At 37.9% G+C, this 17,507-nt stretch overlaps 1 protein-coding gene and 1 long non-coding RNA gene across 2 annotated transcripts; both read right to left on the bottom strand.

Annotated features, from left to right (window-relative positions):
• Positions 1-486: 486 nt before the first annotated feature.
• LOC149052480 (uncharacterized) lies at positions 487-11,319 on the bottom strand. Its single transcript, XM_089203623.1, has 5 exons — positions 11,103-11,319; positions 10,599-10,666; positions 10,005-10,067; positions 3,206-6,567; positions 487-2,624 (listed from the first exon to the last, which is right to left on the bottom strand). Exons 2-4 carry the CDS (start codon positions 10,609-10,611, stop codon positions 3,218-3,220), a joined length of 3,426 nt encoding a protein of 1,141 aa, XP_089059749.1. The 5' UTR covers positions 10,612-10,666; positions 11,103-11,319; the 3' UTR covers positions 487-2,624; positions 3,206-3,217.
• Positions 11,320-11,875: 556 nt separating this feature from the next.
• Positions 11,876-16,568, bottom strand: LOC149052479 (uncharacterized). The gene is made up of 3 exons (XR_016186321.1): positions 16,417-16,568; positions 14,132-15,844; positions 11,876-12,324 (listed from the first exon to the last, which is right to left on the bottom strand). It is a non-coding gene; the product is annotated as an uncharacterized LOC149052479 (long non-coding RNA).
• Between the last annotated feature and the right edge of the window lie 939 nt (positions 16,569-17,507).

The following is a 17,507-nucleotide window of genomic DNA, read 5'->3' as shown; positions in this document are numbered from 1 at the left end:
ATATTACTCTTTCATCTAGGTTTCAAATAACTTGCCCATAAAGTAATTTGTCAGGGATATGATTAATAAGAGCAGTGCTCAGAAAAAGAATTGTAGGGATACCCTTTCTTGAAAACACTTTTTGATTATTTTGGTTTTTGTTTTTCTTCATCCAATCCAAAGCACTTCAGGGAATTAAACTTCAAACGTCTAACAACTCTTCACCAAAGTGGAGGTGGCTAGTGGTTGATATTTATTCCTGCAACAATTACAATATGTTCGTGGGCAAATCCAGTGCAAGTTGCTTGGAGGTAGATAGCAAAGGCTGTACGGCATTTGAGTAGCCAATCAGAGGGTGCATTCGGTAAATATCCTCCATTAGCCACCGACACCCACCTGATTCAACGTTTATTGGCACCGAACGTCCTTTTGGGAAACATATATGGCTAACTGTTAAGAAGCCTTTTGGTTGGGGACTATCTGAACTACCAAACAACGTAAACTGCAACTGTAAACTCACACTTGTTTAATGGCTTGGATTGTAATACAACTTGTTAGGCTTAACTTGACAACTCAACTGTTCAGCTGATAACTGCTCCACTGCCTACGAGAATGTTGCTCACGTTCTTTTAAGGTGACCAAGCTAGAACTGACAGGAGATTGGTAGTCGGTCATCAAACTATCACCCGTTATTAATTTATGCTTACGTAGTGCTTTGCACTGTAGGTTGTAACCAAACTGCGCTTGTTCAAAGAGATGATCAGCATAAAGACCTAACATCAAATAAACATCTTCAAAATCTTTTTCATGTTAAAAGGTTCGCTGTCCTTCGCGGGTCTCCAGGCCAAAATAAACGAACGTGAGCATTATAAAAATTACTAGGTACAACTTTAAGGAAATTCATGTAACTGTAACATTGATATGTTTACAGAAACACTGTTTAAAGGTAGTTGCGTGACAGTAATTTACAACAAGGGTAAACAGTTCGTATTTGAAGAAGGGCCAACTGATGGTAATGCCTACTTTCCATGAATTAACAGGAAACTAGCAAGTGATTCCATTCACACTGATGGAATAACATTTTACAAGCTGTAAAACAATAGCCACAATTATTATTAGCTGTAAACATTGGTTTGGCATGGCTTGGGTTAAAGTAGCAAAAAAAAACACAAAACTTCAGATCATGGTACTAAATCAGTGATTATAAAAATTCCAGGAAGAAATAGCCTGTGAAAGACTGGTATTAGGTCAAATGAGTGAATACCAAAAATAATGACTCGGCTTCTTAATAAAAAGTACCTCCAAAAAGGGAAGATTGTACTTTAAAAACAAATCATTTCTAGCATATGCATATGAATTTGAAGTAGGTCATTTCCGTGTACCCTAAAACCATACCAAAAACAAATCTCTAAACTACTCCAATGCAATAATTCCCCGCGTTTATACTTAAAAGCCAATGCTGAAGTCGAAGCACTTCCTTTAATAAAATACTTACTTGCATTCTAAAATAAACATGAGCAATCATTCAACTACTTGTTTGATATCAACAGTCAACTTATACAACACCTGCCGATGAAAACAGTATACAGGAATATTCTAAGTAAGCTATAACAACCTAAAAATCTAAATACCAATCCAATTAAAATTTAATAAATTGAAATTAGTTCAGTAGATCCCGTAATCTTAATCTTTAACACTATTTAAAGTTTGGCTCCCCATCCTCGCATCTGATTCTGCTGAGTTGCAACCTCTGTGCGGAGGGAGAAGCTTTCGATGTTATCATTTCTGACTGAAAAATGTAAACTAATTTTTTCCTGCCCTGATTTACGACTGGTCTCTTTCTTTATTAAACAGGACACTAAAGCTAACCACACTCAGGGCCTACAGCGGCTTCACAGATTTCCTTACTAAAACACGACTTTTCAGAACTACTTTGAACAGAGACTCGAGTTTAATTAAAAAGAGCCAGACATTTTATCCAACTTGGTGCATGAAGTTGCACTGAGTCACATGTTACCACAACTAAAGAGCTCTAAAAAAATTACTGGAGGGGGGGGGGGGGGGGTTTAAGGGTGCTAGGCCCTCCGCTGCCTGTGTAGTGTCCACATTATTGAAACCTAAACTCTTACTTGTTATTAAATTTAAAACCAATATATTTATACGGTTAAATCATGCGTATGAATGCTATCAAGTTGATTATCAAATTTGATAAGTTACAACATATAAAATCAAACCAGTGACTATGGTTTGTTACGATTTGTCAAAGAGCAAGCGGATCAAAAAAAAATTCTGCCAACTAACATTCATCTTTCGCTATGCAAATAGAGCCAGATTATTTCCAAACTCCTAAATTTGATAAGTTACAACATATAAAATCCAACCGGTGACTATGGTTTTTTACGATTTGTCAAACATGAGCAGATAAAAAAATTTTTCCTACTGACATTGATCTTTTGCTATGCAAAGTGAGCCAGATCATTTCCGAACTCCTAAATTTTGATTTACTTCATGCTGTTTGAAATACCGAATTGTACCGGCCATGGCACTGAAAGGGTTTATCACATCAAGATCCATTCCCATGTTAATCTTAACTGACGGACAATGACAATTGTAGTTTTCATTTATCTTCTTCGGGCAGCGACCATCTATGGGTAGAAAAAGAACAACACCAATGGAAACTTCTTGTATTTTGACAAATGAAGGAAATCACCATGCAGTTTGTTTAAACCTGTGACTGTCCTCTTTACATTTTCCTTGTATGATCGATTGTTTTTTTGTTGGCTCGAGTACATTTTGTACTGCTTATACAGTGGCTAGAAAACTCAACAATTTCTATCCACAATGTCTCAAGCCTCTAAAAGACTAAGCTGTGTTATCTTCTTGACGGGAATATGATGTACAGAATAAAGTAAGGAACCTCGTTATCACCTTATTAGAGTTAGTCAGGTGAGTTTTCTGCGTTCATCCTTGAACGCCCATTCCTATGAAATCGCAATCAGGTTCTGGAGCAAAGCCAAACAATGGCGGCCGCAAAATCTCGTATGAAACAGTCCACAAATATAAATCCTGTGGCTTGAAATGAAATGAAATTTGGGAGGGTTTGCAAGAGAGTCATATTGCAATAGAGAATGCAGATGAATGAAGTGTGTAAAATTTGACGTCAAGACTAAGCACTTTAAGAGTGTTAAGAACATTAAAGGAAAATATCAAAACAAGTTATATTTACATTCAGCGGTGACTAGACTGAGTCAGTTCCATTTAGCTCCAGAGTGACATCATCCCCAATGAGAACAAATGGTGCCCAGTACTTTTCTTCCCCGAACTCTTCAGACTCTCTCATACATTTCATGGCTTGGTTAAGAGCTTCACTGACCCTCCTTCCTTTAACTAGTTCTTTATACAAATGTTTCATGAATTGGAAAGTGGCTTCGTCATCAATTCCCCAGAGGGACACCAAAACGGAACGAGCCCCAGCACCTAAAAATGCTCGAGAAATACCAACCACTCCCTCAGCCTTTATTTCTCCATGAGCACTATGACAGCAACTCAACACAACCAATCTTGCCCGCAGCTTAGCTTCCAACACATCCGCCATCGTCAACAAAAAGTCTTTCTCCTCAGGATGATGGGATTCCTCAGCAGGGTTTGGGGCCAAAATAATTTCTCCTGTATCCATTTTGCCATGTGCAGCGATGTGCACTAAAGCAACCGTGGACAGTCGCTTTAATACTTCTCCTTTAGTCGCCATTTTTCCAATGAGGGGAGCGGTTCCTAGGATTCTTCCAATCATCTCAACTTCTTTCTTTGCATATGGCAGCTCACACAACTTTCTCCCTTTATAGAGAACTTCCTCTAGGTACGGATCTCCCACGAGAAGGGCACCTGTCCTACTGTGGAAGTCAGCTGGACAATCAGTGATTAATTTCAAAGTAGTCAAGGACGGAATCAATCTGATCTTTAGAGACTCACACAGATACTCCTGCTTTGGGGTCATCAGTGCTGCATAGGGTACCAAACATAATGGACCTTCTGGAACGAGAATGAGGTCATTTCCATGAACCAGGTCAGCAACAGGAGCAAAGATAAGGTCAAAAACGCTCTTTAGGCTTTCCTTTGGTGAAAGAGGCTGAGAAACACTGACAGGGGCCCTTTCAGTCGTACACTCCACCTCACGTGACTCATCAAGCGAGCGATTTTCGATTTTAACACCATCACGTACACCGATTTCGTCCAAGGCAGTACGGTTTAGAGTCGAAAGGAAAGTTCTTACGTCTTCTTCTGAAACATAGTCTCCTACCTCTCTTCTCCTCAAGGTGACTTCTTCATCTTTCCTTATAACCCAGAATATGATTTCTTGCCTATTGAGAGCTATGAAAACTGTTGTTGAAGGAATGGATCGAAGGGAGGAACCAGTTGACTTAAATGAAGAATGAGACCAGTAGTACTTCTCTTGACACCCATAATTTTCTTCTATGAGATCTTTGAGAGCCTGTGCCCGTCCATCTTCAGCAACACGCAAGGCATCATTAACTTCACCTTGGCTTAAATGGAGACGCCAGAAACTATTGTATACCATATTATATGTCTCACGGTAACTAATTTTCCATTTGTCTTTAAACTGGAGATGATCCCTTATTTCATTCAGCCTCGACCAACTGGAACTAAAGCAATCAAGGGCACGCGAAAACGATCCTCGAACTTCAAAGACTTTACCAAGATTATACAGAGATGTTGCAATCCCAAATTTGTCTCCCAATTCTTTCGCTGTCTGTAGATTACGCTCAAGGTATAAAATTGCTTTATTTAGATTTTTAAGCATAAAATATGTATTGCCAAGATTTCCATAAGCCCGTCCTTCTCCAGCTTTATCCCCCACTTCTTTTGAAATTTGTAGATGACGCTCATGGTACTGGATCGCCTTATGAAAATCGCCTAAGCTCGCAAAGGCATTGCCAAGATTTCCATAAGCAGTTCGTTCTCCAGCTTTATCCCCCACTTCTTTTGCAATTTGTAGACGACGCTCATGATACTCGATTGCCTTATGAAAATCGCCTAGGATCTGATAGGCATTGCCAAGATTTCCACAAGCTCGTCCTTTTCCACTTTTATCCCCCACTTCTTTTGCAATTTGTAAACGACGCATATGGTACTCGATTGCCTTACGAAAATCGCCCAGGCTATCATAGACATTGCCAAGATTTCCATATGCCCCTCCTTCTCCAGCTCTGTCCCCCACTTCTTTTGCAATTTGGAGGTCAACCTCATGGTACTCGATTGCCTTATGGAAATCGCCTAAGCTGTGATAGGCATTGCCAAGATTTGCATAAGCCCGTCCTTCTCCAGCCTTATTCCCCACTTCTTTTGCAATTTGTAGGTGACGCTCATGGTACTGAATTGACTTATGAAAATCACCTAAGCTATCATAGGCATTGCCAAGATTTCCATAAGCCCGTCCTTCTCCAGCTTTATCCCCCACTTCTTTTGCAATTTCCAGGTCACGCTTGTGGTAATCGATGGCCTTATGAAAATCGCTCAGGCTCTGATAGGCATTGCCAAGATTTCCATAAGCCCGTCCTTCTCCAACTTTATCCCCCAATTCTTTTGATATTTGTAGGAAATGCTCATCGTACTCGATTGCCTTATGAAAATCGCTTAAGCTCTGATAGGCATTGCCAAGATTTCCATAAGCCCGTCCTTCTCCAGCTTTGTCCCCCACTTCTTTAGCAATTTGTAGGTCATGCTTATGGTGCTCGATGGCCTTATGAAAATCGCCTAAGCTATCATAGGCAATGCCAAGATTTCCACAAGCCGCTCCTTCTCCAGCTTTATCCCCCACTTCTTTTGCAATTTGTAGATGACGCTTATGGTAACTTAGTGCCTTAGAAAAATCGCCTAAACTATCATAGGCAATGCCAAGACTTCCATAAGCCCATCCTTCTCTAGCTTTGTCCCCAACTTCTTTTGCAATTTGTAAATGACGTTCATGGTACTCAATGGCCTTATGAAAATCGCCTAAGCACTGATAGGCACTGCCAAGATTACCATATGCCCGTCCTTCTCCATCTTTTTCTCCCACCTCCTTTGCAATTTGTAGACGACGCTCGTGGCACTCAATTGCTTTGTGAAAATCGCCTAAGCTCTCATAAGCAATGCCTGAATTCCCATAAGCCTCTCCTTCTCCAGCTTTATCCCCCACTTCTTTTGAAATTTGTAGAAGACGCTCATGGCACTCGATTGCCCTATGAAATTCGCCTAAGCTCAGATAAGCATTACCAAGATTTCCATAAGCTCCTCCTTCTCCAGCTTTGTCCCCGACTTCTTTTGCAATTTGTAGATGACGCTTATGGTACTTAATGGCCTTGTGAGAATCGCCTAAGCTATCATAGAAAATGCCAAGAATTCCATAAGCTTGTCCTTCTCCAGCTTTATCCCCCGCTTCTTTTGCAATTTGTAAATAACGCTCATGGTACTCGATTGCCTTATGAAAATCGCCTGAGCTCTGATAGGCAATGCCAAGATTTCTTAAAGTCTCTCCCTTTCCAGCTTTATCGTTGGGTTTTAACTTTCTTGTATTCTGCAAACTGCCAGCTACCCTCCAATATGACAAAAGAAAAAATAGTTTTCGTGAGAAGAAAGTAGAGATAATCTAGCGATCATTAATGCACAAAAAGTTCTTTCCCTTATTCCAAATGAAGATTCTTATCTGAATTTAACTTTTCACTTTTAGTCATTCAAAATATCCGTACAATCAAATGTAAATGACATTTTTATTTAACAAATGTAGCTGGATAGGTTGTATTGAGTTTGACCCTAGATTAATTTTAGTGAAAATGCTGTTCCGGTCTTTGCCCATGGTTTATCCTCATACTATGGAAAAAGAATATTTTCGAGATATCCTTTTCTCCAATTTGTTTAAGGCTGGTTTTCACCAGCGACAGAGTCGGAGTCGTAGTCGGAGTCGGAGTCGGAGTCGTAAGAGCACTTCCAACTGAGTGAAACTGAAAATCGTGGTCGTAAGCGGAGTCATAAGCTCAACGGAATCGGAGCTCGGAATTGGGTTTGGAGGGATCAGAACGGTTTAATTTTCTTCCGATCTAGCCTTTGACACTAATGCCTATGATCAGTGAAAACTTGATTTTTGGAGTTGAAGGCAGAAGCAGAAGATCAAACCGGCTTGATTTCAACTTGATCGTGTTACTCTGCACTGCTCAATAACGACTTCGACTTCGACTCCGTGATAAATGAAAACCAGCCTTTAGATTATGCCTTATTATTAGTCGTTAATCTTCCTACACAGGAAATTGATTTTAAAGTGAAAAAATTATATCTAAATCGCCCGTCACAGTTTAAGGATCAGTCATAACAAATGTTTTGTTGCCCCCTCCACTTACATTCCACAGAGCACCATAACCTAAACCAGCATATATTAAAATAGGTCTTAGTAGACCTGATGGCCGTAAATAAGTTTAAAAGATGGGTAGGCAGCCAGGTCATCACGGACGCGCAAGACTGGGATCTATTCAATTTCACGGGCGTCCTTGGAATACTGCACAACTTTAACGCAACTTGTGAACTGGGAATAGGTTCATACATCTTATACCGAATTCACATGAGCAAAACATGTTCAGTTATACTTAACTTAATCTAATTCGTTGCGAACGTATATACAAGAAAAATTAAATAAATGAACTCAAATTTAACTTTAATAAAAAGATGAGTATTTTCAATAGAAATAAGTTTAAAATCTGTAGCCCTCCCATTCCTATTTATATGAACTTACACTCCGCTGTTTATAGGTTTATAAAAAGAAAAGTTTTTGAATTATGAAATGCTAAAAGTATTCATTTAAATGTGTGAATTGAATTTATACTTCTGGTGTCCGTTGACAATTAGTTCTAAGCAAGGATAGACCCTTAGTAAAAGAAATATTTTTAAAAAGTTTCGACCGATTCATCCGGCTGGTGACCATAAGTTTTCTGCACTTCTTGTTTTTCAAATTACAGGTTTGCATTTCGCAAACTACGGATTTCCATCTCGGAAATTACAGATTTTCATTTCGAAAGTTTCAGATTTTAAGTTCATTTCACAAATTACAGACTTCAATTTCGTTTCTTTTCGCAAACTATGAGTCCCCGTTACGAATCAGCGAGACAAAGTACAACGGTTAAATGATGACATCAAAACAACTGAGGCAAGGCTGCGTGGGGACACAGAACAAGAGCTGTGGGATGTTAGAAAAGTGGTACGTCAGAGCAATCAAAACTTTTGGTGCTGGAAATTTTCCTTCACTTGTTTGTTATGTCTCCTCTAACAGTTTTCTGCGGTCTTTGGCAGAAGATGCTACCTATATCTGCTTCATTGCCGCAACTTTCTTGTTTAAGTAAAACAGTTCTGCTTTTTTTCCCTATGCACCGTCACTTAGCTGAATGCCTCAAATAATTTTTCACTCTCCCACGCTGAATTTCGAGAAATTTTCTTCTATTTACACCACCAAGGCACTTATTGACCATAATTCTTTAAAAGGCCAAAAAATCGTTTCTCCTTTTATTTGACTAACCTGACTTTAAACATTTTACCTAACATTTACGAGAAAAAAAGCTTTAGAATTTCCAAAAGCACCGGATTTATTAAGAAAAACGTAATTTCAAATAAAAGTTAATCAATCAGGAAGGAGTCATAATCTGTACCTGGGCGACTCCCCTGGGGTAGTTTTCGCGGCATGCGCTCATCTTGGGCTTGTTTCTCATGTTATCTGCATATTTTGCGCACATCGCGCTCTTGAGAAAATTCAGACGTGGGAGCTATTTGCTTTTGGAAAAACATATTATCATGGAAATGTCAAAAGCAGAATAAAGTTCTTTTATGTAAGGAAAAACCAACAAAAAAAGGCCCTAAGAGGAATAGAAGAGTACTATTCTGTCCCGAAAAGAAAAAATCTTTGGCGAAGCTCCACGCTGGCCTCCAGATTTTGAACAAAGGAGTCGCGTCGCTACCAAGTTTGTCATAGGTGAAGTTAAAAACAAGGCTTCCTATCATTTATGCAAGTAGCGGCCTTGATACAAAAACATCAACCATCGCCTCGAATAGTAATTTTGAAAGCTGTTTGTTGATTCGTTGTCTTGCTTCTCAGCTTATTTTCCAGTTTTTCCATTTAGCGCGCGTTTTTTCTTTGCCTTCGGCAACCTTGCCCATTATTGTGCTGCCCTCATCAACGCCCAATGAGCGATCGATAAGACAAAACAAAAAAAAACCCGTGCCCACCACGGGTTGCTTTTCGCGGGAAATCTTGATCCATCGTCCCGTCCCGTTGTCCTATCGGTTTGCGGTTTCAGGAGGCGAGATAATCTCCTAGCGCGGCGCGAGTTGTTTATGAACCCTTAGCTAAAAGCTCGCATTTGATTTTGGGAGGAATACATCCACTTTGAGCGAATTTATATGGTTTTTAGATTTGACCGATTTTCGTCAATTTCAGCCGCAACATTTCAGGAATAATGACAGACGAAAGTGCGTCGGATAATTTTTGTCTCGAGGCGTCCATTTACGCCACACGTCTTGCATATTTTAGCTACTCCAATTTTAGATGCCGTTATTCAGACAACCAGCACTTTAAGCAAAATGAGGTGAAAGCATCCACCAAAAGATGGCAGACCAGCCCGCTGTTTGGTAAAATTTCCTCATAGCCCAATTCTATTGTTAAACAAATCTGTTTTCCCAAAGGCAATGTATTGTTTTTGTCGGTGTTTTCTCTATCCAAGAACTGAATGCATAATGTAGTATGGGGCTGTGCGGAAATTTTACCCGCACTTCTTTTTTTCCTGTTAACAGCCCTGAAAGACATGCAATATTTGCAGCATGATGAAGGTTCTTGTATCTCCATTTTCATGTCGTTGTACTAATTTACTTTCAAACAAAATTTCAGGTCATAATCAATATTCACGGTTAACTCGCAAATATCCAGCTCTACCCTGAGCATGAAAGATTTCATTGTAGAAAAGTGCTGATGTGTAGACCTAGCGTTTTCAAACCTGGAGAGCTGTCTTGTTCACGCGCACGATCTTGATCTGTCTTCCCGTGAGGGACCTTCCTATCTGAAAAAGAACACAAAGGAAAATATTATTTGTCTTCCCCGAACGCGTCAGCGATTAGTTCATTTTCCGAATTTATCAGTTGAAGTTCAAGTTAAACAAGCCACAATACAAATGAAAAAATCATTTTTCATTTTTCTTTGCACACCTTAATCTCTAATAAGCTTCATCCCGTGATAATTTATGCCTTACATGACAATCTTACGTTCAAAAAGAATTTACTAGCGGCTTAATTTGAATAGACGTAAGTATAAAAAGGGAAAATCCCAGCTGAAAGCGACCGGGGGCAGAGAGAATTTCCCTTCATTATGTGAAAATGAAAATGAAACTCATGACTTGGATTTCACGCGATCAATATTCCAGTGACAGAAAGAGGGATGCCCTCTGGTGCCACTTACCAATTACTACTACAGTAAACGTGGTAAAATATTTTTAAAACCGAGGTAATATGTAAACTCTTCAATATGAGTCAATGTAACTGAATAAACGGTTAAATCAAATTACGAACGTCTACACAATGTGAAACACACTTACCTGCGTTAGACATGTATAACAGCCGGTACAAAAGAGACAAAAGCGGTAGATTTACAAAGACAAGCAACCTACGGAAATATTACAACCGCTTGATCAACATAACACACCTTGCGTCCTCCAGTTCACGACACGCTTAATGTGTTCTGAAAATTATTCACATGCAAGCATAACGAGCTCCCGAGCCGAAGTTTTCACGAATACGTCTCTTTCCAAAGGTTTTGACAACAGTTTGAGCGCTCTGATGTTTCTCATCGAGATTTCGGAAAACGAAAGGTAATGTCCTCGCACTGGAATAATTATCCAACATCCTGAACTCTTATGTTATCTTCAGTCTCCATTAAAATTGATCCTGCTTCGCTTTTGGTATGTATTAGAATTAAATACGACTGTATTAACGATGGTAGTTATACCGAAGCAGATTGTTCGGGGCATCTCTGCAATCGAGGGTACTGCAAACAACGACTGTCATCAAAATAGCTTCTAATCCGCTGCACTTAGTCTTACCTGGAGCACAGAGGTAGGGATTGAATCAAATTGAATCTAGGTGTTACTCGAGTCTCTTAGGAAATTTCCCCCACAGTTTGAGTTCCTTTCTTTTGGCTGCAGTTGAAAACTAAACGATTTGTATATAACTGTAGAGAACTTTTACAAACGAGAAATTCGACGACGAGAGAGGCGGAAGACAAAGACGACTTAATAATTAATCGCTTTCTTTGGGTCCTTCAATTTGAATATTCAATCGAGACCTTCACTTAATTAAAATAATCACACGACCGTGACAACGGATATGAACTTTCCTAACCGTCACGCGATCACTTTTTAAGGTCTTTACCTCACTTTACGGTTACAGTCATGCGACCCCTATATTTATTCAGTGGGTAAATTTGATTCCGTGAGGTTATCTTGGTTAGATCGTGGTCATTTTCATGATTGTCCGAAGATAAGTTGAACGGACTGATTTTCCCCCAAAAAAGAAACCTGTTTGAGACTAGAAGTCAGTAGATTACGGACAAGCAAAGAACTGGGCGAGTTAAATCGGTGATCATGATTTCGTGATCCCACGGCAGGAGGGGTTGTAATTGAATGATTTTTCTGTTTGTTTGTTTAAAGGTAGATGGGCCTTTAACCTCGGGGACTTAAAAATGAGGGGGGGGAGGGGGAAAGGGGGCACTTATAAGTGCAGTTTACAGTATTTGTTTATTTCCAGACAGAGTCTTAATGTAGAAGCTTGGGTGTCCTGTGGTGTGTTGGGCACATGAGTCGAACTACCCAGCACATTGGCTTCTATTTCAGTTTTAATTTCACTTTATTAAAAGCTGGAAATGTTCACAGGAAATAACATTACCACATTTGGGGAGACTAAAAATGGAATTATAAAATGGTCACCATTTTAGAATAAGCTTTACACTCAGTATAAGTCATTTTCACATATTTCACATCAGTTATAATTTGCTTTTAATTCACCAATTCTACAATGATGTTAGCTTTTCCAAGTACTGAAAAAACAAAACAAATAGAAAAACTATAAAAATGGTAGCATTCAAAATGAGCACAGGGACTTCCAATTCATTCCTTTAAAGTTTCCACAAGCGTAAATGTCTCCTTCCGACATTTTTTTCCTAGACAAAAAGTGAGTGGGTCCCTGTGACATCTTCTGTTCCTGAACTTTTCTGCAATAGGTGCAGTTGTTCTCTCTTTTCAAGTCTTTACACTTTAATTTTCTTGCCTGCAACAAAAATACATGATCAAACAAGAGGAAATCTTCAGAGACATAAAAATTAAGATAGTACATAATGTATCTTTTATTGATAAGAATCCCTATTTAAACAACATCTTGTCACAAAGTAAACAAAAAGACCGGGCACACCAGGTGTTCTATAATTTGAACAATAACTTTCTCTAATTTGCAAACCCCAAATAGTGACTGGGAACTAATTCCTCCTTGCAATATCATCCCTAAGTTAAACATGAAGGTCATCAGAACAGAGGAAATGATCAAAAAAAAAGCTGTTGATTGTTGAACAAATTCACCTTGTCAGAACTCAGAGAATAGTATGGAGAATATGCATATATAATGATGTTTGGGTGTATTTAAGGTTAATAATGGACAAAAGGGAATGGATGTGTCTAGATTAAAGATTCTACAATATCATTTTGCTTCAACAATTTACTTGGCTGACAGTGTTCTTGTAAGAATTGGCATATATGAGCACAGTAGAGCAGATGGAAAATGTATGTAACAGGATAACAGTTACAAGATCATCATCCTCCAGATATGATGAATAGCATCTCTTTTTTTTCCATTGCTCAATTCTACAAATCTAATTTAATCACACAATCATGTATGTCTAAGGGAAATCCCATGAGCTCAATTGCATCTCTTAATTCAAAGGAATCAGTGATGTTTAGAAAGCTTTGGTAAATGAACCAGTCATTGGAGTGCTGTTTGGAAAAGTTCTCAAAACATATAATGAGTAACTATAAGTTATGAAATGTAAGAGCTGTTTAATGTGTTTTTATGTATGATATGTTATAAACAAAACCTCATACAAATACTGCTCTTTGTACATTCGAATTCTTGGTGCATATTTCTCAAAACATTTTCAACAGTTGGAAACTGCCTGAAGATAATTACATAGTTTGATCTAACCATTCATTAGAATGCAGATTTAGTGATGGACACATCAAATTTTAATGTATTCTTTAAGCTACTAATATATTTGGTGTTGTTTAGTCATCTTTAAAAGCTTTAATTTCAAGCCAGTTTGTCGTATGGAAATCCTGTATTGCACCTTATGAGTAATTTTTCAATTCATTCACAACAGACTAATCACAAATGAAATATTTTGTTTCAGTACATAATGATTATTAGATTTTTTTAGATTGGTAGTACTTGAATTTAAGTAGAAAAAGCACTACAATCCTATGTCTAAGTGACTTGCTGTTTTGCTGATTAATGCAAATTAAAATCAGGGGGAAAATAATAAAAAAGGACACCAACAATTTGACAAGAAAAGTTAAACCCCATCCCTCTCTCACTGTAGGACAGTACCCACTGATAAAAGGATGAATCTGATTAATTCGGATTAAAGCTGACTCATTTGAGAGTATAAGAGTTGGTATGAGAGTATATGTTTAAGTAATGTAAGTACTCCAAATTCTTTTGCAATAATTTGTTTAAAATCATGATGTTATTCCTCCCAACTCAAAAGCCATTTTTTTTTTACCATACTTGTTCCCTTTGGCTGTCAGTTCAAGGAATGTTTAAGAGTCTTGGGAAAAGAAAACTCATTGTGTGCCTTGAAGCCAGTCTTAAACTGCTTATGTTTGAAAAAGTATGACAAAAAATGTGTTGCATGAAAAGAACAAAACTTTCTTTTTTATCACCCTACTGCCGGAAAGGACACTTTTGTGCCCCCCTTTGACTATCTTGTGACAATAATTGAAGTTTGTGGTTTAAAATTTAACATGATATCCAAGCTAATTAATCACAGAAGGAAAAGAAAGCCTGATCAGTCTAACAGAAAACTTACTGCTTGTCCTATAAATGCTTCGAGTGCTTAAAACTCCTTATCACAGGCATGCTTGGTAATGTTGTCTTTCTGGGACACACAGCTTCTATAAAGGGCCCAAAAAAAAAATACAGTCATTAGGAAAATAAGATATCTAAAACAACAACTTGACAAGTAATTTTAGGTGGAGCATTAGAACAATCTCAAGCATATTCTCAGCAATACTTAAAACAAACTGTGTAAGGTTTTCAGTTGAGTGAGTAAACTCTCAGATCTTGGAAGTGAAAGGGCCAAGATTTCAGGTATTTGGTTAAGAGGAGACAATTTGGAACAGATTTGAACACTATAATGATCTGAATCTCCCACAATATAAACAGTAAGCTATTCAAAACAATTTTTCATGATGTTAAAAAAATATTTGAAGGACAATACACATAATAGTCTCCATTTGGTGCAAAAAGAGGAAAGCTGCAATATAATTTATTATATAAACCTCTCAGGCCTAAACATTCTTTTCTCTGACAAAAGGCATGGGTTGTCAAAGGCTATCAATTGGGTTGTCATCCATTATATGATGAACAAAAAAAATTAGAACTGTGGGTGACCAAAATTAGAAATTGCTTCAGGACAGATTTATTGGATAATATCTTATCATCAGAGTATATCAAGATGCAGGTATGCAGGTGAAGGGGAAAATTATAGATGGGAACTGCAAGATGTTGGAGACTTCCTAAGCAAATGTCGAAGAGCTGAAAAAACAACAGCATCATTGGTTCAAGAAAAGATCAATGAAAGAGAAAAAAATGCAAATTTTGTGGTTAGTGGGAATCACAGTCCCTGAGGTGCTCATGATGGCCAAGATTACTTGTAACGGTCCAAACAAAAACACACTCTTTATTATACTTCCAAACAAAACAAAAAAGTGAAGAATCAAAGCAAGGTGAACAATCAAAGTGGTTGCAAAAATAAAATAACAAATAATGAGTTACTTCAGAAATAGACAAACAAGAAAACGAAATAAAGGAGAACAAAGACAATAGAGAATGATTTAATGCAAGTTCAAGTATAAGTCAGAACAAATACAATTTACGGCCAAGAACTTATACAAATAACACAAACATAAGTAAATTGAGCACAAAAAAAAAAAGAAAGAAACAGAAAAGCAAAGAAAGTAACTGACTCAAAAACAAAACAACTTAATAAAAATGCAATGGAAAGAAAAAGTATATGATTTAAAATAAATTATGTCAATGTGATTTTTGGCGGCAACAGCGCTTTCCATGTAATTTTTATAGATTCCTTCTTTTCTTTTATCCTTTAAACCCTAAGAGTGATTAGCATCTAATAATATTTCTCCTTACAATATCATCCCTGAATCACACATTAAGGTCATGAGAATAACAGAAATGATCACCAACAAAAGAATCTTTTGATCAGTAAACAAATTCTCCTTGTCAGCACCTTAGGAATTGTATAAAGAACAGTAAGGAGAATATGCACACTGATGTTAGGGTGTAAAGGGTTAAGTAAGTCATATTAGGAAGCAAAATTGTTATCTTTGCCAAATTTGAAACTCAGAAGAAGACACTTCTTGAACAGTTAAGTTACTCTCTGTGATCCTAAAGTGCAGCAGCACACAAATCTTTCCAGAGATCACACCACCATTGTGCTTTAACAGCTGACCTATGGCTAGTCTCTGGTTAAACTTTTATCACACTGTGATAATTTGATAAGCTGTAATCCAAAATAAATATGACTTTCATTAAACAACTTTTTGTTTCATTTCAGTGGTGAACCAAAGAATCCATTCTACACTTAATTAATTAAATCATAAGTTGCAATGTGCTGGAGGGTAAATCGAAACAAAACAAAGCAAAACAAGGCAAAAAAATAATAAAAAAGCTGAACATAATTCTCTCCTAAAGAATTCATTTAAGCAGCAACTACATGTAATCGCCATTTTTCCGCGGAAAAACATATGTTAATCCTTAGAATTATGTACGTTTAATTTAAAATAAACAAACCAAACCTCAAGTACCTTCAATGTAATTTTTTTGTTATCTAGGTTTCAAATAACTTTCCTATCATTTGTCACGGTTAAGATTAACACGAGCTATGCTCAGAAAGAGAAATGTGAGTATAAACCGGAACAGTCCCTGGCTACAAACCATAACAGCTACATGTATCAGCATTTCGTAACGAAGTCTTGAACAATCTTGAAGTCACTTTGCTAAAACGTTCTTATTTATGTTAACTACACGTACTACTCAGACGTAGTGAACACAAAGTGTCGACTTAAGTCTCACCTCTGTTTATCATTCCGCAAGAGGCTTCGCCAAGCCCGAGATTCTTTCGTAATCTTTTCCGTTGGAGCTCATTTTTTCAGATAAATTTTCAGTTTGCTTTCTTCCCAGCATAAATTTTGTTTGGGATTACTTTTTGAAGCAGCTTGGATAGGCTGAATTAGGTAACCAAGCCTTCTGATGACATATTAACAATTCTTCACTCACCTCCCCCGACTGGTTGAGGTGCGATTGGAGGTGGACTAGGGAGGGAATATTTTTGTTACTTGCGCGGCAAAAAAAAAATAAGGAGAAGTATCTATTAACTTTTGCTTTTGTAATTTTCGCGGGAGAGGATATTACCTTTTATTGTTTTTTTAGAGGGCACGGTAACGAATCCTGCAATCTGATTGGTTCTTTACCCGGTCAGTATTTTCCTATCTCTGCCCACGGGCCACGGTAACGCTTTCGTGAGTCGCCGTGTACATCTCAACTTTCGTTGCCATTTTTCATAAACATACCTCGTTTTGCCCGCTTGGCAGTATTTTTAAGCAAACACATCGGTCACTACCTCAAGCCGACTTATGAATCCTCTCTTTCTCTCTCAAATCAATTTAGTTGACAAAAATAATATTGGTTTCAGAATGAATTTGTATAGATCGTTTTCAGTCACGTGACCACTTTACAATTGGCCGCCATATTGGTGCACATGTAAACAGTGAACTCGTATCGCGTGAGCTCTAAAAAAAGGTTTTGTGTGCGATTTTTGGCTGTGGAACCTGAACTGTTCGTGATAAAGGAGTTTATATGGCAAGAATTCCTTCAGTTGTAACAAATCAAGGCGACGAAATAAGAATTCTTAGCGAGGAAAGGCGAAAAAATGGATTTCTGCCATCAGCCGAAAAGACCTCACGGACAGCATTTTGGAGCACGGACGAGTCTGTGGTAGACATTTTATCTCAGGGAAAGCTGCAAAACTGTGGGATAGGTACAATCCAGATTGGATTCTAACCCAGAATTTAGGCCATAATAAATGTGATGCCGCAGAAAAGCTTCAAGCAGATCTAGAAGCTGCCGGGAAACGAGACGAGAGGGTCAGAGATCGTGAGATGAAG

The sequence above is a fragment of the Pocillopora damicornis genome, chromosome 1, assembly GCF_964200805.1.
Source record: "Pocillopora damicornis chromosome 1, jaPocDami1.2, whole genome shotgun sequence".
Taxonomy (NCBI): Eukaryota; Metazoa; Cnidaria; class Anthozoa; order Scleractinia; family Pocilloporidae; genus Pocillopora; species Pocillopora damicornis.
This window is presented reverse-complemented; position numbering and strand designations above follow the sequence as displayed.